The 14,405-nt window shown below is 39.3% G+C and overlaps 1 protein-coding gene across 1 annotated transcript; it reads right to left on the bottom strand.

The window, feature by feature from the left end:
- Nucleotides 1-3,689: 3,689 nt before the first annotated feature.
- On the bottom strand, nt 3,690-13,880 carry LOC117497303 (cytochrome P450 2F2-like). Its single transcript, XM_034149253.1, has 11 exons — nt 13,625-13,880; nt 12,614-12,776; nt 10,586-10,738; nt 10,223-10,383; nt 9,616-9,684; nt 9,339-9,446; nt 9,038-9,176; nt 6,350-6,435; nt 5,947-6,048; nt 5,242-5,383; nt 3,690-5,135 (listed from the first exon to the last, which is right to left on the bottom strand). The coding sequence occupies exons 1-11, from the start codon at nt 13,784-13,786 to the stop codon at nt 4,948-4,950; spliced, it is 1,473 nt and encodes a 490-aa protein (XP_034005144.1). The 5' UTR covers nt 13,787-13,880; the 3' UTR covers nt 3,690-4,947.
- Between the last annotated feature and the right edge of the window lie 525 nt (nt 13,881-14,405).

Raw genomic sequence — 14,405 nt, 5'->3', positions numbered from 1 at the left:
CGAAAAAAAAAAAAAAAAAAAAACATGCAAAAGAAAGATAGGCTTAAATTTGGGTCAGAGTTACAGTTTCGGAGTGTCTATTTGCACCCGGGTGTAAATAGCATTGTTAGCTACGGACACCCGGGTTTAAATAGCAGTTAGCTACAGACACCCGGGTGTTATCATTGTTAAATACAGACACCCGGGTGTAAATAGCATTGTTAGCTACGGACACCCGGGTTTAAATAGCAGTTAGCTACAGACACCCGGGTGTTAGCATTGTTAAATACAGACACCCGGGTGTAAATAGCATTGTTAGCTACGGACACCCGGGTGTAAATAGCAGTTAGCAATAGCTACGGACACCCGGGTGTAAATAGCATTGTTAGCTATGGACACCCGGGTGCAAATAGCATTGTTAGCTACGGACACCTGGGTGTAAATAGCAGTTAGCAATAGCTACGGACACCCGGGTGTAAATAGCATTGTTAGCTACGGACACCCGGGTGTAAATAGCAGTTAGCAATAGCTATGGACACCCGGGTGTAAATAGCATTGTTAGCTACGGACACCCGGGTGCAAATAGCATTGTTACTGTAGCTACAGACTCCGGGGTGCAAATAGCATCTGTTTTCGTAATCTTCCCAAAACATGTCTACTAATCAAACTTTTCTACACAGACATAAATAAAAACATCTCAACAGTCTTCACTCATCATCAGTGCAGTAACACATCCAAGGCAAGCTGAACCACAACAGAGTCCTGAACAGGTTACAAAAGGTCCTGGCAGAGTGAAGCCTGCACGGAAATTTCCAGAGATTCTCAGCTCAGGTCCAGAGCAGACATCACAGGAGGACGAGAGAACACAGAGAGGCTCTGTTTCATCCCTGAAGACCACACAACTGCACAGTGGCACTGGTGAGCTAATGGCAGTGACCTGATACAAGCAGGGTGAGAAGTTACCAGCTGCTGGCTCGATAATAATAATAATAATAATAATAATAATAAAGCTGTATTTATAAAGCACTTTTCATACAGCACGTGCAGCTCAAAGTGCTTTACAATGCTCCACTCTGTGAAGGAGGGGAGTCTGTTTGGTCAGATTCTTGACTCAAATACCCCTGTCCGGTGAAATAAGGGAAAAATGAAAGGACCATTGCACATAAGAAGACATTTAAGAGTAGAAATAAACAATAGTATTTAAACATCTCAAAATAGAATTAAAGCAGCATTAAAAAGTTGAAAATATACAGTAGGCCATGAAGATAAAACATCTATAAACTCTGACAATAAAACACTATTGAAGGGCTCTAGACACAATAGTACCAGTGCTTTTGAATGTTACTTACCGACATGCCTCTTGCCAATAACCATAGTGTGATCTGGATTTGCCCTTTACTTTTGGTGTTGCAATAAACTAAGTTTGCAGTGAAGATATGCTGTCTCTCATTAAAAATTAACTGTTTCCTTTAACGATTACACTGAATATAATTTAGTAATAAACCAATGCTCTATGCTCATGTTTTCTTCACTCAGCTTAATGCACTGCTCTAGCAAAATGTACAACTATAACAAGCATACTGACCCACTGTTCAAACAACATCTTTGAGAGTTAACTGTTCTATTGTAAACAAATATTTAAGTTGTGGATGAATTCCAAAGAATAACATATTCAGAGCATGATAAGGCATGGATCTGATAACTTGAATAGATCTTTTATACATTATTTAATTTTCCAAATTGAAACTATTACAAACTACAGTATATGATATCTTTGAACAACTATAGAGAGAAACATCACTACCATTAAGAGAAACAAACACAATTTAGGTCATTCTGTCCAACATTTGTTGAACTACATGAAGAGATCACCTTAAATTGAGAAAATGGGGGTCTGAGATGTAGTCAATGAGATGGATGCCTTCTTTTTGATCTTATGATTGAAATAGAAACCAACTGATATAAGGGTGGCTGTGGCTCAGTGGATAGAGTGCTGGACTTTGAATCAGGGGATAGCAAGTTCGAGTCCCACTGCAGTCAGCATCTTGTTGTGTGTTTAAAATCACATTGAACATAAAATCCTGTTCCCAATATTGCCCACTTGAGGGAGCCATTCAGTAACTGTTGTCGTCATCTTTTTTCCCCTGTGATTAAAAACACTGCAGAGGCCGAGTGTGTTAATAATAAAATGGTCTGATGAATGTTATTATATTGTACTAACACACAATATTCTAAATGCCCAAACGATGAGGAGGAAAAGACAAGTGTGATCACCTAAAACTGCTTAAGTTCACATGATTTACCTTCCTTTATGCTAGAAACAGTGGTTGAGGATGGATGTGACAATATTAGTGTATTGGTTAAAGCTGTTAACTTTTACACATTGTTGTTACTGCTGCTTTAAAGGTCACCTATCATGTTATTTTTAGGCAATAGCATAGGTCTCAGATCTATAAAAAAATATAAAAAACATGTCTATGAAGTGTTTTGCTCAAAATACCAAACAGATCACCCATTCTAGCCATGCCTCATATCCCTCTATTTCACTTCCTGTTTCAAAAGTGCTGATTTTGGGTATAAAGCTTTAAAAAAAAAAAAATGTGATAAAAAAAAAAGGAGGGGGCTGAGCTCATGCGGGACCCGGCAGCTACTGTCTAAACTAAATACTGCGGTGATGAAACGCCATATCATGGATTATCAAGGATTATTTCTGAAACAGTATGGAGCTCAAAGGCTTTCTCTCTTGCCGGTTATACCACAAGGTGAGTTCCTTTTTATTTCCTGCTTCTTCACACACATGCTCTCCAGTACAGGTTAGCTCTTAGTGTTAGCGATGCTAATGTAAACATGCACCATATTACGTCCAAAACAGTCGGGCATTGTTTCTGATAGCAACTTTCTGATAGTGCCGTGGGTCCACATTTCCGATATTACGTCATATCGGACGCAAATCTGGATCAGCTCCGTTATAGCCCCGTTTTTAGAGATTTGGGTACGGAGGAAAAGAGAGAGGGTTTTATTTTTCTGACGCTGCGTGAGTTCCCTGACACACCGGGGACACATATTTATGTATAAAAGACATCAGAAAGTGCATTTTGCATGATAGGTCCCCTTTAAGTGTACAGTATCTGTTTTGCAGGCTGCAGTTAAGAACTTGCAGTCCCTAACGCATTGGAAATGTATTTATTTAAATATTGTATTTGTGTTTAATGATAGACAATGGAAAGACTGATGTTGTTAAAAGTGCACAACATTTAAATTCTCTTGCACACCAGACTTAAACCATGAACAAATAGCCAGAAAGACCACCAACATTTGATCTTATATAGATCAGTTACATATAAAAGCATGTGATTTTAGTAACTAAGTTTGCATATCCAAAAAAGACATTTGGATGCAAAGGTTAATAGGTATACGTACATATCAAAGTACCTATGTAATTTGGGTAAGTGCTTAACATTTCAAAGTATGTCATTTGAATACAAAGGTAAATGGTAGTAAGTATATATATACCAAATCTTGTTTAAAAAAACACATTAAGACACAAAAACTTCTTGTTTGGTTCTGGAAAACATCATGGTTTGGGTTAAAGAATACTATCTTATTAAGATGAATCATTTTACATTACATTTCATTGAGCTGACGCTTTTATCCAAAGCAACTTACAATAAGTGCAAAAACCATAAAGAATCAAACTCCAAACAACAAGGAAAGTGGCGATATATTTACTTCAAGCAAGATCATACCTACGTACGTAAGAGGTGGTGAATTAGTTACAAGGCCTAAATTACTCAACAAGTACGTTTTTGTTTCAGCAATAACTTCATTGCCAAGGTACAGACATCATGAGTTCGGTTATAAATATGTGGTTAAGGTATAAACGTCCCTTTTCAAATACCCGTTTACATTTTTGAATTAAAAAACAAGATGATGTCTCTTGTGTTTAAGTCCGATGTTTAGTTTATCTCCCATAATAACGACTATGGTTGATATACAGCTGAATAAATGACTGACAATGTGCCTTTACCTGATGGGCCTAATTAAGTATGTGTATTGATAGCTGTCATAGCTAGCATTCAGCTAGTGACTGCAGTGCATATGTCAGCTGGGAAAGCCCCTAAGTAAAGACCAAGTGGCTGAAAAGACAGCCATTAGGGGAATAGAGAACTCATTGCATACCCTGAGAGTCACCAGAAGCAGAGGTGGATCCCAGGCTGTTGACCTTGGAACAGATTCACAACATGTAGGGATTGCCTCTCAGTGCAAGCCACAGTTTTAAAGGCAGAGAAAAGGCAACTGTAGATAATCATTTGTTGCTGAGACGGGTAATTTCCAGCAAAGGTCTTAGGATAATGGCCTAGGGCTAATTAGAAGGACCACAAGGAAGTATTGTATGGGCAACTTTTTAGGCACCAACTGATAACAGGTAGTCTTAAATTAGCATGTTGAAAGCTTATCATTTTTGATATAATATAAAGAGTTTTCTTGATTGCTAAGGTGAGGTTAAGTAAGGTAGGGTAATCAGGAAATATTTTTGGGTTTGATTGGTGGCTCAGGCAGCCCGCTACCAGTGGAGGCCACATGATAGGTAGCTTAACATGTTGCCTGTCTCCTCATGATACTCCTTGCAATACATGCACCATTGTGGGTTGTGGTCACAAACGGCAGACACCATAAATCTGGTGTACTGAGAAATACTTTCCCAGTAGCAGTAGGATTAAACAGCGTTTTGTGAAACCGTTTGGAAAGGACTTGAATGTAACGGTATGTATGTAAAAGTCCAGCAGGCCAGCTATAACATTAATGCTCACTCGCCTTTATGGCATATTTCAATATATGTATTGTTAACAGCCATTACGGTTGGCAAAAAAAGCCCTCTATTGTTGATTTTGTATTTGTTCCGAATATTTAAAAGCTGTTTTTATCAATCTAGGTCTCCTCTGGTCTGCTGTTTATCTGAAGACGGCTTTAATTTGTTTCCCTGAGTTGGACTTTCATGTGATACGGTTGGGGAGTCAGAGTGACGCCATAGACTGGAGTGTAGTCTGGCTTTCCTGCATCCTCAGGCCAGATGAAATTGAACCTCCTCAGCAGGGTCACCAGGATGAGGAAGAGCTCCAGACGAGCCAGACCCTCTCCCAAACACATTCGAGGACCTGTGACATAAAAGAAGACCTCAAAGTAATCTACAACATTTGTGCATGCCACTACAGGTGTGACACAGTGAGACCTGTACTGTTGATTTTTGTAATGCTCACATACCTGCAGAGAAAGGCATGAAGGCCTCTGGTTTAACAAACTCTCCCTGGTCATTGAGGAAGTTTTCAGGGTTGAATTCATTGGGGAATTTCCATTGTCCCTCCTCATTAAGCACTGAGGTCAGGTTAGGAATGATCAGTGTACCCTGAGGAGAAAATAAGGAACATTACATTTCATTTAGCTGATGCTTTTATCCAAAGCGACTAACAATAATTACATTCAACCATGAAGAAACTAAATACAAAAATCAGGAATAATGCAAATACAATCGCTATTAATAAGCCAAACCATTGTAAGTGCTAATGCATTGGATTCAAATAAGCCAAACCTTTCTAAGGGCTACGTACAGAAGGGAGATTTCTTTTTTCACCAACCATTTCAAAAATACAATTTGCATTTTAAGTCATGAAACACTTTTTTTGTTTTAGGGAACCCTTCTCAAGAACAACAAGACGAACGAAGGAGGATTTTGGTTAATGAGGCCTATTGTTTTTATACCATTATTCAAGTATTTTGCAATAAATTGAAAGACATGTGACTGTTTTCTTACAATCTTTAAGCTTCAATGGGAAGGAGATTCAGCAGTAAAGTCACGTTTAACTCTGTTCCCTACAAGGCGGTATGCTGATACAGTGCAGTGAGTTTCCACAACACATTACTATATGGTCCCTTTGTCAAAAAAACTATTTAAGACCAGCTGCTTCTTACCTTGGGAATGGAATATCCCATAAGCTCTGTGTCTTTAATCGTACAGTGGGGGACGCTCAGTGGAACAGTGTTCGCTACCCTCTGGATTTCATGGATCACAGCCTGGAAGAAGAGATTTTTTACACCAGAGGAACAACAATGCAAGCTCTCAGACACTCAGCCACGACAAAGCAGTCCCTAAATATTTTAAAAACCAAACAGGAAAAAAAAAGATAATTGTAGCTCAAAGGAAGTGATTCAGATGTATCTATCACAAGGACCCCAACGTAAAGGACTTCTATCACCAGATTTAATGCCTGATTAATTTCACTCTGCATATATTGGGATTAGTCTTTGTGTCAATGTTTGACAAATACGCTGCTCAGAGGCACATTAAATTGAAGGAATCTGTCTAATGGCTTACCTGCACGTAAGGCATGTTGTGTCTGTCCTCAAAACTGGCCTGATCCTTCCCTCCCAACACCTCGTCTATCTCCTGCTGACAACGCTCTGAGAGAAACAGCAGAGACATAATAATACTTGGAAATATATCTGAAATGTGAATTCAATAATAATAATAATAATACAAATGTATTTATATTGCACTTATCTTACAGCAGGTGTAGCTCAAAGTGCTTTACAATATGACACACATCACACTTTTCTAACAAACAAGAAATCCCATTCAGATCAGATGTTATGACCTTTTTGAAAACATGCGTCATAGCAACATAAAATAGTATTTTAATGGGTTAGGACACAGGAGGTAAAATATATGATAATAACAACAATAAAATAGATAATGATTCCTCTCGGAAAATTAAAGTAAGGTGGTGAAAAGGCGAACCTGTGTGCACTTGCATTAACTTACTTAACATTTACACTTATTACTGTGACAATGTTGTCTATACCATTCAATATGCTCATACTCAGCCACACCCTCTTCACTTTCAACCTCATAGTAATAACCTTCTGATTATTCTTTACATTGTATTTACAGTTTTGGAGTCTGCAGCGTTTAAGTAGACGTGTGCAATGATGCATTCCAGAGTGCATAGCTGAAAAATCAAACATTTATTTTAAAGGTCACCTATCATGCTATTTTTAGGCAATAGCATAGGTCTCAGATATATACAAATATATTAAAAACATGTCTATGAAGTGTTTTGCTCAAAATACCAAACAGATCACCCATTCTAGCCATGCCTCATATCCCTCTATTTCACTTCCTGTTTCAAAAGTGCTGATTTGAGGTATAAAGCTTAAAAGAAAAAAAGATTGATAAAAAAGGAGGGGTCTGAGCTCATGCGGGACCCGGCAGCTACTGTCTAAACTAAATGCTGCCGTGATGAAACGCCATATCATGGATTATCAAGGATTATTTCTGAAACAGTATGGAGCTCAAAGGCTTTCTCTCTTTCCGGTTATACCACAAGGTGAGTTCCTTTTTATTTCCTGCTTCTTCACACACATGCTCTCCAGTACAGGTTAGCTCTGGGTGTTAGCGATGCTAATGTAAACACCGACCATATTACGTCCAAAACAGTCGGGCATTGTTTCTGATAGCAACGTTTCTGATAGGGGCGTGGGTGTAAAGCCAGCCTACATTTACGATATTACGTCATATCGGACGCAAATCTGGATCAGCTCCGTTGTAGCCCCGTTTTTAGAGATTTGGGTACGGAGGAAAAGAGAGAGGGTTTTATTTTCTGACGCTGCGTGAGTTCCCTGACACAACGGGGACACATATTTATTAGGGCTGTCAAGTTAACGCGTTAATAACGCGTTAACGCCACTAATTATTTTAACGCGATTAACGCATGTGTATTTTTTGTCCTCGGCCTCCCCGTAGTTTCAGAGCGCATCGAGTTTAAAATACCATCTACAAGCTGATGCTGACAGCCCCGCTCCTGCCGCCCGCTTGTGGCAGACCACACTTCCACGCTCACCGGCAGGCCTGGACTGGCCATCGGGAGGACCGGGAGGGTGTGTGTATGTGTGGGGCGAGCAAGGCACACCTTACGTGTTGTTGTTGTTGTTAGCATCTGGTGCTAGCTAGCTGCGCTAACGGATATAAGGAGCTGTTTCAATTAAAACAGAGGAGCGACATTTCGCCAAGCACTTGACTTTATGCAGGTAGCCAGACAGTGGGACATTGTACGAAAAGTCAGCACACTCAGCACGGATAGTGCGCGCAACATGATTGCAGCGTCCAGGCAGCTCCCGTTCGAGCATATATGCCTTGAGCTCCACATAGCTCCAACGATCCATCACAGTGTCTCCACATTCTCTCACACACACACACACACACACACACACACACACACACACACACACACACACACACACACACACACCACACACACCACACACGCACACACACACCACACACACACACACACACACACACACACACTTTGAATATTTGTCATTGTTCAAATGATAATAAACAAACATATAAAGCATATTTGTCCACTCATATGTTGATAAGAGTATTAAAAACTTGAAAAATATCCCTCTAAGGTACATTTAGAACAGATAAAAAATGTGCGATTAATTTGCGATTAATCGCGATTAACTATGGACAATCATGCGATTAATTGCGATTAAATATTTTAATCGACTGACAGCCCTAATATTTATGTATAAAAGACATTAAAAAAGTGCATTTTGCATGATAGGTCCTCTTTAAATGCTGAAGTTGCTATTAAGACTTTTTTTTGCGAGAAAACCAAACTCAAATTCCTACATTACTTCTGCCGATCTTTGATGTTGCCTTTGGGACTAAAGTACCATTTTGGTGTGTATGAAAACATTTAAAACACGTGTGCATCTTCATTAATCATGCTGAAATACCTATTTCAAACAAACCTACAATGTTGCGCAACCAGAAGGTACATGCTGGGACTTGATAAAATGTGTTTAATCCTCCAGCAGAGACTTTTTCTACATTTTCCTTTTAACCTCTAGGTAAATGCGGTATTTCTGCTTTTTTGGCTTTTGGTGTTGATGAGATTTGAGACATAAATATATATATATATATATATAATGTAAAAAGACAATCAATGGAAGATCTATAGAACATACAAGTCATTCAAATATGCAGGCATACCTTGTATGTGTGGGTAGGTCATTAGGTAAAGGAAACCAGTAAGAAGGGTGTTTGAGGTAGTGTCAGTCCCTGCAAAGTGAAGATCTAGAGTGTACATAATCATCAGATCTTCTGAAAAGGTAGAAGCATCACCGCCTTTCTAGGAAGAGCAGAAGATACTTTTTTAAGACAAACAGGATTACAAGTCAATGTTACCCACATATCCTACAGAGCATAGAAACTACCACACACACCTACTAAAGAAACACTTTTGAAGTGTATCTGGTACTATCCACCCAGCACCACGCACACACACACACACCTCTTTATCCAGCCGATCCAGATAAGAGTCAACAATGTCTCGTGGTTGTCCAGGGACTCTGGTCTTCTTGTGCTCCTGCACTACAGTAAGCGCAAGATCCTGACACGTCTGAAAAACATTCAAGTAAATATTCAACACTTTTAGTATTTCTTTTTTTATAAACCACCTAATGTTTGGGTTGTCACTGTATATGTGTCAGAAAAATCCATGGTACCATTTTTATATTTATTTATATAGATATTTTATATTTTATTTAAATCTCTCTCTGATTACATACCTTGACATTCTTAAAGGCCCGTCTAAAGGGCAGTGGTAGGCTACGAATCATTGGGAAAGAGTCATACAGCTGTGAAAAAAAGGAAAAATAAACAAACGATTAAGGTTAAAATGGTACACACACAGTTTATTTTTCTTTTTCATTATCATCTGATCATTTTAATTCACATGGTTGTCTGGAATGAAGTGAAGAGATGTTAAAAGGACCGTCAAACGATGCTTAGTTGTGTATCTTGACAACAGCAGATATAGCAACATTTTAGCATTGTTTTCGGATAGTGTCAGCTTTGACATGTGTTTAAAGTAAGGTTAAAGAAAAGATCAATACAATATTTCATAATTTTTTTCAAACTAATGCAGGGATGGATATGTCCACCTGTTTCAGAAGGTCAAAATTAGAATATCTCCTTCGAAACCATCTTCAAGACCTGACACTTCCATTAGGTTCAGTTGTCTTTTCTGTTTGGTTTAATTAACGAGGCACATTATAACTGGCAAACATCGATACAAAAGCATGCTAAAAAGCTTTTAGTCTGAAACACTGCAAGCTGTAGACATTTTAGTGTAAGACTCCTCTTATTTAAAGGCCCAAACATGCTTTGGCTCACCATAGCCCATGGTCCATTGGCTAACTTGGCACTATCGGTGAAGCACTTCACAATCACTTTGATGAACTTATCGTCATACTCGTAGCGCTGACCAAACAGGACCTGGCAGATGATGTTGGAGGCTGCGTTATGAAACATGAGCTGAGGACTATAGGATTTGCCTGAAAAAGACAAAATGTAAAACGCAAAAATACAAAGAAAGATTAAACTAACAACCACAGAGCAGAATTCAACAACATTAATGGAAATGTATGACGTAAATCAAAATCCACTTTGTATTATAATCATCAAGAATTTGTGGTGCCACTGATTAAGGTTAACCCTACCATACAAGTAAGGATAGTGGACCCCCAGATGACATACCAATGCTCTTTTCCAGATCATCAGTAATGTATTTAATCTCTCCATGAATCCTCTCCTCCATGGAATTCTTCCCAAGACCAAAGTTCCTTAAAGTCATAAGAGCAAAGCGACGGTGATCCTTCCAACGCGGGCCATAATCTGCCATAATTAATCCTATAACATGTGAAGAGGCAAAAAGAGCACAGAGTGTGAACTCACAGATCACTGAGGCTTTTTATCAAAAGCAACTTACAAAAAGTGCATTGAACCATGGAGAAACAAATAAAAAAACGCAAGAATCCTGAAAGTATATTAAAGTGGACCTATTATGCTATATTGGAAAAATATATTGTAGGGCCATACCTATACAAAACATGTCTGTGAAGTTTTTTGTTTAAAATACCAAACAGTTCACCCATTGTAGCCATGCCTCATACTGCTCATACCCCTCTATTCCAGCCCTGTTAGAGAAACGCGGATTTTGGGTCCTTAGTTTAAAAAAAAAAAAAAGAGGAGGCGGAGCTAATGCCTGATCAGAATTCTACTGGAGATAAAGTTAAATTCTGCTGTCATAAAATGCCATCCTGTTCTAAACCACATCAAGGATTATCTCTGAAACAGTATGGAGCTCAAATGCTTTTTCTCTTGCGGGTTTATCACAAGGTGAGTTCCTTTTTTTATTTCCTGCTCTTTAAACACATGTGCTCTCCAGTACAGGTTAGCTCTGAGTGTTAGCGAGGCTTGCTAATGTAAACAAAGACGAGATTACGTCCAAAACACGTCAGGCATTGTTTCTGATAGCAACTCTCTGTGGGTCCGCCGCCGATTTGACGTCATATCAGCGGCAAATCTGTATCCGCTCGTTGTACCCCCGTTTTTAAAAGATTTGGGTACGGAGGAAAAGAGAAAGGGTTTTATTTTCTGATGCTGCGTGAGTTCCCCGACGCACCGGGGACACATATTTATGTTTAAAAGACATCAAAAAGTACATTTTGCATGATAGGTCCCTTTTAACTTTCAATAAGACAAAACATTGTCAGTGCAACCACATTGGCTTCAAATAAGCCAACCCTTTCTAAGTGCTAGGTACAGAAGTGAGAATTATATATATTTTAATTAATTAAGCAGGTGGATTTTCAGTCTGCAACTGAAGATCTGTAGACTTGTATGTGTTCTGATATCACTGGGAAGCTTGTTATGTCATGTTCAAGCCAGGATAAAAACAGGTGTGTTTTCGTTAAGGTGGCCTTCGTCCTAGTCACAGTGATGGATTAAGGATTTGATTGGCTGATGCAAAGCAAGTGCACATGTTGTAGGAAGTACCGGATCCATTCACAGCATCAGTATTAGCTTCTTAAAATAGACTGGGCAGCCACTGGTAACCATTGAAGGAAGCAATCGAGTGGTGTAGTGTGGGAACTTCAGTCTTGCAGCATATTTAGGAGGCATAACTGAGAAAAAATCTGATGTAGGGACGCCTGGGAGCATACATTAAGCCAGAGAGAAGTGAGAGAGGGAGTGAAGATCATGTCACACAAGTATAGTATTAGAGGAGATATGTTAGTCGTGTTTGGATAAGTGGAGAGAGTAAGATATGAATAAGGGGGGGGGCTACAAAGAGGTTTGAGGTAGAGCAGTTTCTGGTGAAAACAAAATCAAGGCGGTGGCCAGCTTTGTAAGAAGGTGGGAATTAGACGGTGAAAGTGCAAAGGAGGTGAGAAGAAGAAGTAAGTCAGATGACTTCTCTGCCTTGATGTTACAGTCACCGAAGGGCCAGTTTTCAGGGATGTCAGATAGGATGGTGTCTAATTCCACCAAGACTTTCCCCAAAAGAACAAGGATTAAATCGGTAGTTAACTGAAACAGCGTTAAATTAGAATGACGAAACAGTTGGAACAACTTCATTTGGGGAAAATCAATTCACCAGTGCCGCATCATCCGATGTCACAAATAGGTTCATCACTGTCAAATGTGTTTCAGCCTTTAAAAAAAAAAAAAATAAGTTTAGTGATACAATATCTGCCCTATGTGACATCATATCTGTTTTACCTTTTCTCTCAGTGCTGTCATTGACAAACAGATCTTGTGGTCTTCCAGCAAAATCAATGCCCTTGGTCACTATAGCATCCTTCATGGCCTTCATCCCATTGATGACAACAGCTGCTTTGGTACCGAGAAACACACTGTACACATCTCCATAGGTGTTCCTCAGCTGGGGGACAAAAAGATAACATGTCAGTGTTTGAAATACATACATAAGATTTTTTCACCAAAGTAAAACAAAAACATATTTCTCCACTAATTTCCATCTTTAACAATACAGGTACATTTAGGGAAATGAACAAGATAAAAAACAAAAAGGATAATATGACAGTGTGAGGGAGTGTTTACGTGTTCGGCGTAATGACGTACAACGGCCTCTCAGACACGTAAACACTTCAAAAATCACCAGTGGGCTCACTGCTGATGTATTTAATGTCGTAGAACAAAACGTGATCCATCTCTTAAATGTGTGTCATACACAGAACTTATTTCCAGCTATTTTCCAAACTCCTATGGAGAAATTGCATTGCTTTTTTGTCGAAAGAACCGGAAGTGGTACAATACTAACTTACGTCCGGGTTTTTGGACGCGTCACTGTGGCACTCTATTGTGTGTAAGTTAGGAAACGCCCAATATGTATGGCCTGTACCACTGGTTGGCTATAGTCCAAGTGTACAGAAGGTTACCTCTGTACATAGGCATGGTGTTATGTAATCACTAGCAGTGTCTGAAAAGCCTGTTTCTAGTAATCTATACACTGGAAAGCTCTGTATAGAGTGCACTGATTTGAGTGGCTTTCACATGTATTGTACACTAATAGCCAAAATATGTTATTCATAGTCTCACAGTGCAGCACCACAGTAATTCTTGAAACTCACTAGCAGAAAAAGCAGCACAGTGGCCACAAGTCTTGAACAAATCCAGACAAAAAGTACTATTTACAGTTTAAACCACAATCCCAGAACGATTTAAAGCATTGGAAGCACAATATCATTTGTTTGATTGAGTGTTTCTTACCCTCTCAAAGTCCTTCAGGGGGTTATCTAGACTCAGTTCCAAAATGTTCCCAAGTATTGGAAGGGGAGAGGGTCCCGGTGGAAAGTTTTTGGGCCTCCGGGATTTGAGTTGAAGGAGGATGAAGACCACAAAGGCACATAGCAGGAGGATTGAAGCAAACATGGTGGAATGGACTGAAGTAAAGAGGTAAGCCGGTTGACTTGCTTTAAAAGTGAAGCTCAGCGCTTAGCCCTGCCTCTCCTGGTTGTGTACTTTGCACCCCTGTGTTAAAGGTGAATGAAAACAATGAACAGAATCAGGTTACACACTTTAATATGGCATAGGTTCTGACAAGTTTTAGCAGGATTAATCCACAATAAATTGCCTGTTCATATGCTGCTAAATAAGCTCCTTGATAAGAGAGAAATTAAGTCAATGAGTTGAATTGGTGGCGCTGTCCTGGGGAGCCCTCTGGACACTGGAGTTGGTGGGGGACAGGGGAGTGATGGCAAAGCTGTAATCACTATTGGACAATATATCCCACCCCCTCCAGGACACCCTATCTGCACTGTGCAGCTCCTTCAGTGACAGGCTGCTTCACCCGCATTATTCAAAGTTTTGTTACAACTGTGAACTTATGCAAGATGAAAAGAAGCGGATTAACATTGACTATTGAATAAATATTACATATATAATATTTCATTAGCTGGGCATGCTTGGCATATATGCTCATATCTGAGTATTTAATAACCATCAAGCATTTAGCCACGCCATAGAATACATAGTATTTTATCATTGAAAA

The sequence above is a fragment of the Trematomus bernacchii genome, unplaced genomic scaffold (genome assembly GCF_902827165.1).
Source record: "Trematomus bernacchii unplaced genomic scaffold, fTreBer1.1, whole genome shotgun sequence".
Classification (NCBI taxonomy): Eukaryota; Metazoa; Chordata; class Actinopteri; order Perciformes; family Nototheniidae; genus Trematomus; species Trematomus bernacchii.
Note: the sequence above shows the minus strand (reverse complement) of the source record. Positions and strands in the feature narration are given on the sequence as shown.